Source organism: Sorex araneus, chromosome 2, assembly GCF_027595985.1.
Source record: "Sorex araneus isolate mSorAra2 chromosome 2, mSorAra2.pri, whole genome shotgun sequence".
Lineage (NCBI taxonomy): Eukaryota > Metazoa > Chordata > Mammalia > Eulipotyphla > Soricidae > Sorex > Sorex araneus.
This window is the reverse complement of record NC_073303.1, coordinates 280,755,207-280,768,292: the sequence shown is the minus strand read 5'-3', so window position 1 is coordinate 280,768,292 and position 13,086 is coordinate 280,755,207. Positions and strand designations below refer to the sequence as shown.

The 13,086-nt window shown below is 46.2% G+C and overlaps 1 protein-coding gene across 2 annotated transcripts in view; it reads right to left on the bottom strand.

Moving 5' to 3' along the window:
• Positions 1 to 13,086, bottom strand: part of RYK (receptor like tyrosine kinase) — an 82,638-nt gene that overhangs the window by 41,484 nt on the left and 28,068 nt on the right. For both annotated transcript variants that reach the window (XM_055127231.1, XM_055127230.1), the window contains exons 3-4: positions 4,297 to 4,396; positions 2,365 to 2,499 (exon numbers count right to left, since the gene is read on the bottom strand). In XM_055127231.1, coding sequence (XP_054983206.1) covers positions 2,365 to 2,499; positions 4,297 to 4,396 — 235 coding nt within the window. The remainder of the gene's footprint in view (positions 1 to 2,364; positions 2,500 to 4,296; positions 4,397 to 13,086) is intronic.

Here is a 13,086-nt window from a genome sequence, read left to right as displayed (position 1 = left end):
TAGACTGGAAAACCAGATAGACAGCTAATTACGATTACATTAGAATCACAAACACGAAGTGGCTGACAGGGGTAGCTAGAATCACGACCACCAAATAAAAAGGGTGGTACTACAAGTCTAAAACAAAGCAGGAGGGGCTGGAGTGATAGCACAGTGGGTAGGGAGTTTGCCTTGCATGCGGCCAACCTGGGTTCAAATCCCAGCATCCCATATGGTCCCCTGAGCACCGCCAGGGGTGATTCCTGAGTGCATGAGCCAGGAGTGACCCCTGTGCATTGCTGGGTGTGAACCAAAAAGAAAAAAAAAAAAGCAGGACATTGCACCAAAGAGGATTTTAATGTAAAGTTTTACACACAGTTGAATCAGTTAAAGTAGAAACCCTTAAGTGTATTTTGACGTCAAATTTACATAAATCTACAAGACTAAAATATGTCACTGAAATACTTAAGCTATAATTTCAATCTTCATCTACTTTTTCATCATCAAAGTGTCCATTTTAGGAGTCAGAGAAACTGCCCCGGGGCGCTGAGCACAGGCCCCTCCTTCCACAGGACTGCATGCCCACCAAGCCCTGCCAGGATCGATCCCCACTACCACTGGGCAGAGCCCATAAAAACAAAACAAAACAAAACAAAACTCCATCTCAATGCAGTACAGCATTCTTACTGGAAAGTATCTGAAAATTAGTCAGCCACTGTAACTTACTCGCTTCCATAACATTCAGCGTCTCAATTAGGAAACATGTTCAGAGCATATAGTAATGAGGCAGATGACAGTTTGCACCACTTCGCTATCTGAGCTTGGCAAGTTGGTTAGTTTCTCTGGGCCTCAGCTTCCTCTTCAGAAATTGCATATAACAAGGAAGCTGCTGTCTAGGTTTATTTATTTTTTTTACGGATTAAATGGGTGCAATGCCCATAAAACACTTGGAGAAGAGAACTCAGTAAGTTTGGAGATTGGCTTTCTCCCCTGCCCTCACCTCTGTCAGCCCTACCTATGACTATAAACTGGAGTTACAAAACATTTATAAATTCAAAGTTACAAAATACACAAAGAATATTGTAATTTCTGAATATACAAACTTTACTTGTGTAGAATTAAAGTGGGTAACTCAATAACGGTTTGTTTTGTTTTGGGGCCATGCCTAGAAGTACTCAAAAGCTACTACTATCTCAGAGGGATCTCCCAGCAGTGCTCAGGGGAACCACGTGGTGCCAGGGGTGGACTCAGGACCTCCAGGTGCAAAGAATGTGAGCGTTCTCTCCAGCTCCTCCGTAACTTTTAAGACCTCTAAGATTCTTGCACCTATACATACCCTGCTGGTAGAACTTCCTGTAGTTTCCTGAGTAACAGATTACTTGAAATCTACTAGCATATGTTAAGTACTCACAAGAGGTACCCTAGTTTCAGGCTAGATTCACTCAAACTAAATATGTATGCGTCTTTTTAGGCTGAGGAAAGCAGTGCAAGAGCTGGACGTGTGCTTTGAGCTTGGGATTCCCAGGTACAATCCCTACCACCGCCTGGCCCCCACTCTATCACTGAGTGCCCACCTACTCCCATTTTAAATCCTACAGATTAATCCCATTCTACAGATAAAAGTACTGACTGCTGCAGACGCTGCTGTTCAAGAGCGTTCCCCAATATCCTGCCATGAGGGAGCTGGCAGTCCAGACACAGGGCTATGCTCTATAACAATATCTTTGTAAGAGAAACACTAGCTAACAATTATTCAGGGGCTTCCTTTGGGAAACAACCTGACTTAACTCTTCAAACACTGCCAACTACTTCACACTGCTACTAAAAACTGTCCTAGCAATTCTGAAAAAAAGATTATGGGAAAAGAGGAACTGTACAGGGCCTGAGAAAGAATCCTGGCCATAAACTATCTGCTAACTGGGGGGAAGGGGAGGCCAAGGAGATAATATAGCAAGGAAGGCACTTGCCTTACCCACACCAACCTGGGGTTCAAGTCTCAGCACCACATAGACATATGGTCCCCCAAGCCTGCCAGGAATGATCCCTGGATACAGACAGAGGTAAGCCATGAGTACCATCAGGTGTGGTACACACACACACAAGTGCACGCACGCTCGTGCACACACATACACATACACAGAGCTATCCAGTAATAACCTATGAATTTCATTATTTTCTCATTTGCAACAATAAGATTTGGTTACAAGTAAATCTATGAAACGATGACAAAATCTATTTTTGGCAACGCATCATAGAGATACATTTTGATAAATCAGGCCCCCTGATCTCAGTGGTCAGGGAGGTGGGCCTGTGATACAATACAGGCCTCGGTGCAACAGGCCCGGGACTGGACCCCCCAGAACAACAAACAAACAAATATCTTACTTTTGTAGCACATTTTCCTCCTTTTAAAATTTAAGACTGTAAAATTTTTTGAAGAATTTACTGTCAAATTGAGCTGCATAAGTATCATGACCTCAGAATCTACTTTGCCAGTACAGGAAAGCTCGACCCGAAACACTGTTAAAAAAAAAAAAAGACAAGAAATTCATTTACTACAAATCAACATTAAGACACATAAAATACTTTAGATGATTTAATTTATTCTTGCCGCAATAAAACTAAAAGTGATACAAGTGATCACTTAAATAAATTACTACACAGACACTTTCAGAGAGCGTATTTTCAGAGCAAACGCTTTACAGTTAACTAAAAGCAATGAAGAATAAACCAAGACACAAATAATGAAATTGTTATTTTTAATGAGTTATAATTTTTAATATTTTAAATTTTATAATCTCCTAAATTCTCCTACTAAAAGAGACAGTAAGGCAAACCCTGCTTATCTTACCAATCATAGAGAATAGTAACAACAAAAATTACTAGTAAAAAAGAAAATATAACTCAAAGGCAATTATGTACTGATCTTAGTGAAGAGATTATATATTTAAACAAACTTGATAAATTCTCCATTTTAAATTTAAAGTGTACTTTTAAAAACCTTTTAAACAGAAATTGACTTTAATCAATTATTGTGCCAATGGAGTACCAGACTGGTGCACATCAATTTTTTTCAAACTTACAGTTTAAGATTATTTTTCTATATATTTAAAATATTTCATTCTAGGGCTGGAGAGCTAGAACAAGGGTTAAGCTATGTGCCCTGCATTGGCCAACCCCAATTCAATTCCTAGCATCCCACCTGGTCCCTCAAGCACCACCATCCCTGAGTGCAGAGTCAGGAGTAAACCCTGAGCATCTGACACGGTGTCATCCAAGCTTCCCCAACCCCCACCTCACTCCCATTCAAATGTCATTCTAGGGCCACAGGGATTAAGGTCCTTGCTTTGAATGTGGCTGACTCAGGTTTGAACTCTGCCACCACATATAGTCTGCAAAATATAACCCAAATCCACCCCCAAAATAGAAATATATGATCTATCTACAGCATTCTATTATCTACATATGAAAAATATGCGCATTTCCAAAACTCTTTGGTGACCCACAGAAATCAATGAAATCAATCAACTTTCCTATACTTCCTTAACACTCAGATTAATATTTCGCTATAGACAGTGAATATCGTTACCAGAAAAAGTTCCCAAGTACTGTTCTGGCTTATACTTTCAAGTTCTAATAAGGTCCATTCCCTTAAAATCACACGTGTGAGAGTGGGGGGTCATTCTCAAAGGACTGGCTCAGAACCACGAGATGTGCAAAGGGACCCTGAATCCAGAACCCAGCTAGCCAGAGGTGTCTCAGCCAGCCTAGAGAGACAGCTCCTGCCCTCTGGTGGCCACAGGGAGAGACGGACCGAGCGTCAAAGGAAAACCGGCCAGTGGGAAGAGGAGAGCAGCTGGAGGGAGAGCAGGAGGTAGGAGACTTCGAGATGGGATAGACGGGAGAGACGGGAGCTGGACAGACTGAGCAGAGGCAGGAGAGAGGAAGAGCGCCCTGCACAGTTCACACGGAGGCACTGCATGCAAGGGCCTGGGTCTCCGAGCTGGCTCAAGGCAATACCAAGCGAGAAGGGAGCAGGGCAGTGGCTAGATACCAGCTGGAGAGCTGGCTGAGTCATCAAGGGGCCAGGGGCACTGGATGTCACAGTCATAGGTCAGTGTCACGGTCAGACAGGCCACCGTGTAAGAACAACCAGACCAGACACGGGGGCCTGGGGAGGCGTTTAAAAGAAGAAAGAAAAGAGGAAGTGGTGTAAAATAGCAAAGTCCTTAAACGTCTTATGCCCAGAAAGTAACACCCTGAGAATGAACTGCTGTTTCTGGGATGTAGAGGACAGGTACTCTGTCTCACACTCACCTGATAAAGTGCGTGGAACTTCCCCTTGAGCAGAAATATTGACCTGGGGCATGTCCATAGCCACAAAATTGTCTACTTGGAATCCCAGCTTATATTCAACCTATAAAAAGGAAAAATAAACTTGATTCCATGATAATAGTGAGGGTAACAACAGCTTGATTTTACTGTTTGCCTTATAAACCAAGAACACATAAAACGTAATCTAGTTAGCAACAAATCCACATTGTCAGAGTCTTACTCAATCCCAAAAGACACTGAATTTCAGGTCCAGAATAATACCATCAGCATCCTGTAAAGGCTGCCATGCAGGATTCAGAAATTCTGCTGATGCCTGAAAGTTTACTAGTAACAGTATTGTAAATCACAGTGCCTACATGAAAAGTGAAAAGGTAAATTAAAAAAAAAAAAAATTAAATCCTGAAGTCTAAAATCACTGACAAACAAGCCTGAAGCAGGAGAGCTGGAGAGGTAAGAAAGTTGAGAAGTACAATTTTTAATCTGTTGTGGGGGCCACACCCAACAATGCTCGGGTTCCTCCTGGCAGTGGCCAGGGATCCTACGGGAAGCCAGGGATTGAATCTAGGCCAGCTGCGTGCAAGGCAGGTGCCCTACCCACTGTCTTCCCTGGCTGACAGAGCCGAGCTCTGAGGATCTGTGCGACTGGATAAAGGTCTGCTCTACAAACCCATCATCTCACAAGCAGATCTGAGGTCACTAGTTTATCACAGAATAGCTAAGTCACATTCCCCGGTCCAGCACTCACAGCGAAGAAAGTTCACAGTAGGGAGACAGGATGGCGGTTAGATCACGTGCCTAGCATGTGCCTGGTGCAGGTTCAAATCCTGGCACCACCCTGTCCCCCAAGCATCGCTAGGTGCAGCTCTGAGCCTCCCGTCCCCCCAACTCCAGACTGCCAGGGGTGGCCCCGAAGGTGTCCAGCACTGAGGGACGGCTCAGGAGTTCCCGACACCACACGGCTGAAGCAGCATCACCGTCTCTTCAGCCCTTGCACGGGGCTGCCAACCCAGCGAGCTGGGACTGGGATCACAGATGGGGTCCCCAGACTTCCTGCTTTCGAGCAACCTCCCGATGGCTCTCTGCCCCCGCAACACCGCCCCCTGCAAAGTTCACCTGTGTAAATTCAATCCTAGAGCTGCCCCACATGCCAAGTATGGTTGCAGCACCACAGCAAGTGTGTGACTTCCTCTGTACCCCAACCTCAACCAAGCACAAGTACCTCCACCACTTAACGTGACTCCCTGGCGTCACAACAACAAAGGGGGGGGACATAAAACTTCCACACAAAAAAGTTCAGGTTTGAGTACTTTTCAAATGACTCCAAATTCAGAACAGAAAACTAAGATGTCCCTGGAACACGAATACGATCTATCAAAAAACCTGGCCCACAGTGTGGCTTGACGCTGGCTAACCAGCACCACCCAATGGAGGGCCCTGTGCCAAAGAGGTATTTGTGGAAGAAACAGCACGAACCAGGGCAGAAGCGAAGATTGAGAATGGCTAGCGCCTTCAAAATCTTGACGTCCCACTTCCTGGTACTCTATCCTCCTGATAGGGTCTGGATAAAAGTTAACAGTCCTCTCTCCTCACAAAGGCAGCCTTGCGAGAGAGACAGGAAGAGCAGAAGCCACTGGGCAACTATTCTGCCTTGGTTTTAATTACAGGGGTGACATCCATCGGTGCTCAGAGGCTGGGTCCACTCCTGCCAGAGCTTGAAGGTGCTTGGGTTGTACGGTGACTGGAAGGGCCTTGGCGGCCACACCCGACAGTGCTCAGAATGCCATGTGGTGCCAGGGATTGATTCAAGGCCCGCACACGCAAGGCAGGTGCTCTACCACTTGAACTATCACCTGGGTCTGGCAACTATTCTTCAAGAAACGGAACTAGGAAACGACGTGGGGGTGGGGATGGAAGGGTGTGGGGGGAGGAGTGTGGAGGGGTATTCCAAAGATTTTCCTTTTTTCAATGGGAGAAATTCAAATGTGTTTATATGCTGCATCATCATCATCATCATCATCATCATCATCCCGTTGATCATCAATTTGCTCAAGTGGTATCAGTAACGTCTCCATTAGTCCCAACCCTGAGATTTTATTTATTATTTATTTATTTATTTATTTATTTATTTATTTTCTTGAATCACCATGTGGAAAGTTACAAAGCTATCAGGCTTAAGTCTCAGTTATACAATGCTCGAACACCCATCCCTTCACCAGTGCACATATTCCACCACCAAGAACCACAGTAAACCTCCCTCCCACCCCCCACCCCGTCTGTGTAGCTGATAAATTTCACTTTACTTTCTCTTTACTTTGATTGCATGCAATATTTCAACAAAAAACTCACTATTATTGTTTGGAGTTTCCCCCCCAAAGTCAGACCTGCTGGAAAAGAAGCATTTGATAATTTGTTTTCCATTGCTGAGAATGAAGAGATATGAGGTCGTGTGGCCACACAGCAGCCACAAGATTTTGGATTTCTGTATTTTAGTATTTTAGTAACTAAGTACAGAGAAATTTCTGCCAGAAGTTGCATCATTGCAAGCTCGTACCTCTCTGCTACTTTATATTCCACATATGAGTGCAATCTTTCTATGTCTGTCTCTTTTTTTTTTTTTATTTTGCTCCACGGTTACTCTTGGTGGTATTCAGGAGACCATAATGATCCTGGGACCCAAACTGGGGTCAGCTACATGCAAAAGAAAGCGCCTTAAGGGGGCTGGAGCATAGCACAGCGGGTAGGGCGTTTGCCTTGCACCCGGGTTCGAATCCCAGCATCCCATATGGTCCCCTGAGCACTGCCAGGGGTGATTCCTGAGTGCATGAGCCAGGAGTGACCCCTGTGCATCGCTGGGTGTGACCCAAAAAGCAAAAAAAAAAAAAAAAGCACCTTAGGGAGCTAAAGCCATAGCACAGTGGGTAAGGTGTTTGCCTTGCATGCGGCTGACCTGGGTTTGATTCATATGTCTGTCTCTTTCTTTCTGACTCATTTCACTCAGCATGATACTTTCCATGTTGATCCACTTATATGCAAATTTCATGACTTCATCTTTTCTAACAGCTGCATAGTATTCCACTGTATAGATGTACCAAAGTTTCTTTAACCAGTCATCTGTTTTTGGGCACTCTAATTTTTTCCAGATTGTGACTAGCCCTGAGATTTTAGCAGCCTCTCTTTACTCGTCCTTTCCAACAGTGCCACATTAGAGGTTCTTTCAGGGTCAGGGGAATGAGATCCATCATTGTTACTGGTTTTGGCATATGAATATGCCATGGGGAGCTTGCCAGGCTCTCCCATGCAGGTAGGAAACTCTCAGTAGCTTACCAGGTTCTCCGAGAGGGAGAACTAGGCTTTAATATGTCATGGCCGCGCTTTCAGGAGCTTGGTTTTATAGTCTCTGGATGTTGACCATTGACGGGATTACACGGGCACAGTTTGTGGGTGTGACCACCAAGCTACTGGAAAATGGGGGACTTGGGCGGAAGAGGCCCAGTCCCGATCTGAGCAGGCTTGGAAATCTCAGCCCTGGGTCCCGCACACCTGGGTTCCTCTGCCGGTTCCTTCATGTGTGAGGCTTCATGCGTGAGGTTTATATGTATAGGAGGGGAAAAGTTCATGAAACAGGAGATTATAAAGATGCAAAGAAAAAAAAAAAAACAAGAAAAGTCTCATTCCAGACACAAGGGAAGGACAGATACCACTTGGGACCATAGACAGGAAGGGTCCTTGGGTTTCTTTTTTTAACCCACAGATATAGAGGAAGGTTCAACCCAATATTTAAATTTCCCCACCCTTTAAAGTCCCTGAGGGCTGTAGGTCCATGCAAAATTACATAAGGCATTCAAACAGCACTAAAGGCTGTGTTTGTAAGTGCCACGTTCATACCGAGGAAATGGTCTGCTGCTGTGACACAGTGACTGTGGTCCCTGGGCTAGGGGTTGTTCCCTCTCACCCTGGCATCTTCAAACACGGTCACCACATCCAGGGAGTGCTACAGAGCCACAGCCTCACAAGCTGAGGCGGTCTCAGGGACACGCCTCCAGAGAAGCACAAACCTGCCACATGAGAGACACTGAGTATGAGCCCCGACACCACCAGGCGTACCTCTGGGGGTCCCCTCAGCTCTGTCTAGTCCAAGCACCTCTGGGAAGACCCCTGGGCTCAAGAACTGCCAGGGGCCCCCCTCCCGTCCACTCTAGCCCAGGAACACTCGGTGACTGGAGCACTGGGGGAAAGCACTGGTCAGGCGACCCACCTGTGTTATCTCTGAGCAGGACGCTGCATAAAGAAAAGCGCACCAAGGGCAGCTAGCACAATCTGGATCTGGAACCCTGAGACGCTGTGGCCCTTGGGGACATTACCTTCTCTGAGCTTTAGTTTTTGTGAAATGAGGATAACACAACATGCTGTGCGGGTGGAGTAGAATGGCTAATGAAACACACGAGTCAGGGTGGCACAGGTCCCTCTGACAAATACAGATATTCCACGGATCTCAGCCATGTTCCAAGGCAGCCGCCCAAAGCCCAGCTGCATCTCCCCACCCCGGCAGCCTCCCCTGACCCCCAAGATTCCGACACCAGCCTTCCTGTGCCCAGAGTCCCTTAGTTCCGGCCTCCACCTTAACCCAGCTCCAGGCAGCCTTGCTCGCTGCCCTCTCTGCCTCTTCACAAGTACTTTCCCCACGACCTCCGCCAACCTAGCTTTCCTCAGAAGTCGCCTCGTCCTCTGCCAACCCGTCCCTCCACACCAGGTGCTCAGGGCCTATACAACAGAGTTGGCTGCCGATGCTTTTAGGACCGTAAGTTCCTTCCTAGGCAGCATGTCCTGTGGACTCTGAGCTCACAACCTCTCTCAAAGTGACTATTTCTCAGGCAAGAGACCTTGGCCCGAGGCTTACTTTGACTCCTGCAAGCTTCCTGGTAGCTTCAATGTTCAGTATTTAGTCTACTGACATACGAAAGAATTCCTCTGCACCCCTGATACAAAGAACCCATGCTATTAAAGATCCCATCACTACCTGAATCCCGCAAGAGTCAGTGATCCCCCTACCACTATGGTTCACTAAATACTTTTTTAAAAAAAATTTTAATGAATCACCATGAGATAGTTACAAGCTTTCATGTTTGGGTTACAGTCACACAATGATCAAACACCTATCCCTCCACCAGTGCACATTTCCCACCACCGATATCCTGGGTATACCCCCCTTTCCCACCCACCCCCACCTCCATGGCAGACAATATTCCCCACACTCTCTCTCTACTTTTGGGCATTATGGCTTGCAACAAAGACACTGAGAGGTCATCATGTTTGGTCCATTATCTACTTTCAGCACGCATCTCCCATCCCAACTGGTTCCTCCGGCCATCATTTTCTTAGTGATCCCTTCTCTATTCCATCTGCCTTCTCCCCTCCGCTCATGAAGCAGGCTTCCAGCTATGGGGCAATCCCCCTGGCCTTTGTATCTACTGTCCTTGGGTGTCAGCCTCATGTGATGGTATTCTATACTCCACAAATCTGCTTATAAATGGGTAGACATGGAGAGGTTCATGCTAAGTGAAATGAGTCAGAAAGAGAGGGGCAGACATAGAAGGACTGGTTCAGTAAAAACTTAAGCAGCAGGGGTCTCTCGCGACTGCTCTAGGTCTCTCTCTTCAAGCACCCCCAGGCGCCCTAGCTTTCCTCAGAAGTCGCCTCGTCTTCTTAGCAGGTTCAACGCCAAACTCCCTAGGGCTCCTCGTATCTGCTCTCTCCTTACTCTAGGTCTCAGGGATTCTAAGCAGAGGCTCGCCAGCGACCAGTCACTAGGACAGCACAAACGGGACAGCAAAAGGTCCTAACTAACCGCAGTGCCAACAGGGTGTGAAGGTCAGCATCTGAGAATCAGGGCAGAACCTGAGCTTACGAGCAGAGACGGAGCTGGGAGGAGGCAAGCAGGTCCAAATCCTATGAGCAGGAACAGCAGCCTGGAGGAACATGAAGCGTGCAGGCATGGAAGCCGGGCCCTTCAGGTGTCTAAGCACGTGAGCCAGGGAGAGCTCGAAGGGATGGAACACCGGCCTGGGCAGTGCCAGCTGCCAAGCCCAAGCACCAACCCAGGATGCTCTGCTGAGCTGAATCTCTCCTAAGTGGCCCAGCCCTGAGCACAGCCATGGAGCCCCCAATGTATTTTTTTTTTTTTAAGGATAAGATTTTAAAAATAAACTTGTGAGACATCTACAGGTAATTTCTGTCTCCCCTGCCCCTCCCCCTTGTTTGAGCTAATTTAATGCCAATGCCAATTGCAACAAGCTTTTCCCTTTTCTCTGATGTGATTATCCGGATCACATGCAGTCCCATGTGGGGCTGGCATGTCCCTATGGTGCTCACTGGGCATCACACGGCAGGCTGCACAGCTTGCACACTCGGTCACGGGAGGCACAGTCCCTTGGGGCTGGCACAAACGGCACAGCTACCAGGTCTGCGGTCAGCACATACAGCAGCACCAGGACCAAACACAGGGCCGTGAGGCCAGACTCGGAGTCACTTAGCTATCACCCAGGCACGACAGGCGGACAGGAGGTGGGGTATTTGGTTTTTTGTTTTTTTGTTTTTTTTTTTTTGCTTTTTGGGTCACACCCTGCAATGCACAGGGATTACTCCTGGCTGTGCACTCAGGAACCACCCCTGGCGGTGCTCAGGGGACCATATGGGATGCTGGGACTCGAACCTGGGTCGGCCGAGTGCAAGGCAAACGCCCTACCCGCTGTGCTATCACTCCAGCCCCAGGAGGTCGGGTATTTGGATCACACTCTTGTGCTTGGGGATCACCTTTGGCACCTGGAGAGCCATATTCAGTGCTGGGCATCAAAGCAGGGCCAGCAGCATGCAAGGAAAGTGCCTTTGCCTCTGTACTCTCTCTCCAGCCCCAGAGAGAAATTTTCTAAGTTGAAGTTTCTGGGGTCAAAGGAAAAACTGCCAGTTATTAAAATCTAATTTTCTCTATTTTGGCATGAATAGATCTATTTTTTTTTAAATCTCACTTACCAATGATCCTTTGAAGAAAGATATGTTCAAAGGCTAAAATTTATCATCTATTGGAACAAAAGGAACTTAAGCAGATGCTTATTAGAAAAAAAAGAAAGAATTATGTCAAATACTTCAGAAAAGAAACTAGAGAAAATATAAATATTTGAACAAGCTAAAAAATAAACATTTTTGGTAATCTTCCTGTACTTGGAAATAAGTGATAACTGCAAATGGCTGATGAGTAAAAGCCAATTTGTTCTGGAACACTGTCAAGATTTAAAGTGAACATACTTTCCTACCGCCAAATGACCTTTAAATTTATCTGAAGTTACCAGAACTGCTGCCTTTCTCACAGAAACCCTATTCCACACAGACACAGCAGGCTGGCCCCAAGGGCCGCTATTGGGTCTCTGGACAAATGCCCAGCAGATCCTCCTGACAACGAGGGAGAATGCTTGAAACCAGAGAACAGCTAGGAGGTAAAGATAAGGGGGGGGGGCGGGGAGAAGCAGTATTCTGGCAAATATTTTTTATCTACTTTGTATTTTAACCCTAAAAAGTATCTACTAACACTTAACAGATACAGTTGCTATGTTTTTTTCTGAATACTGGAGAAAGTTCTGGAATATAGAAGAAACTATTTATTAAAACCACACAGTAGTTGCCCTTTTTTGAGTGTGTGGCCTTATAAGAGAAGTCAGACCAAAGTTCTCCTCCCATCTGGAAATGCGATTAACCAATGGCATTTACTGACCCTCACTGAGGCAGTGTGACACATGTCAAGAACAAAACAAAGCTCTGGGCTCTGAGGAGACTACAGTCTGGTTGGCAAGATAAGACAAGAGTCATGTATAAATACTGGAAAACATTACTGGCAAAGACTTTGATGTGTGAAGACTAATGTTAAAATACCCACAGTGTTAACCAACATGCCAAGGGGACCGAAGTCCTTTAAAAGTGAATATTTCATCTTCTGGCAAAATCTTTGTTTCTGGTTGTGTGTCAGGGCCCGGGAGCCTCGGTCTTCTGAAATGCTGCATCCCAGAGCCAACAAGATCAAAAGAATAATTCTCTGCTACACCTCCGGGCCTCTGGTGACTTTCCTACTGCAAAGCACTGCTACTTCCTGGCCCCCATACTCCACTCACCCTCTCCCCCGTTCTGACTCCTAGTTTCCTCTCATAGTAACTGACTAATAAACCAAAGTACGACCATATGTTATAGACATAAATGACATGATAACTGGTACAAGACCAACTATAGGGGACAGTCTTTTTTTTTAAGCACTTCATTTTTTTTTTCTTTTTGAGTCACACCCAGCGATGCTCAGGGGTTACTCCTGGCTCTGCACTCAGGAATTACTCCTGGCAGTGCTCGGGGATGCTGGGAATCAAACCCGGTTTGACCGCATACAAGGCAAATGCCCTACCTGCTGTACTATCGCCCCAGTCCCAGGGGACAGCCTTTACAAAGTAGAAAGAGTTCAACTCTACACACAGTGGCAGAGGGTCCTTCACCTACTCCCTTCCTGTGACAGGCTCCTAAAAGTCCTCAAGCACATGTCATCAGCAAAGTCAGACCCCTAAGAGGTGTGACAAATAAGAACATCCATGGTATGTTTCCTTTTAAAAGGAAATGAGTAGAGATTTGGAAGATGGTTTGATGGTTTTAAGGGCTCCTAGGGCAACCATAAGAACTTCTATTTGCTCATGTACCAAGGCAATCCTGGGGACCCCAATGCCTAAAGACCCTCAGAAAGGAAGA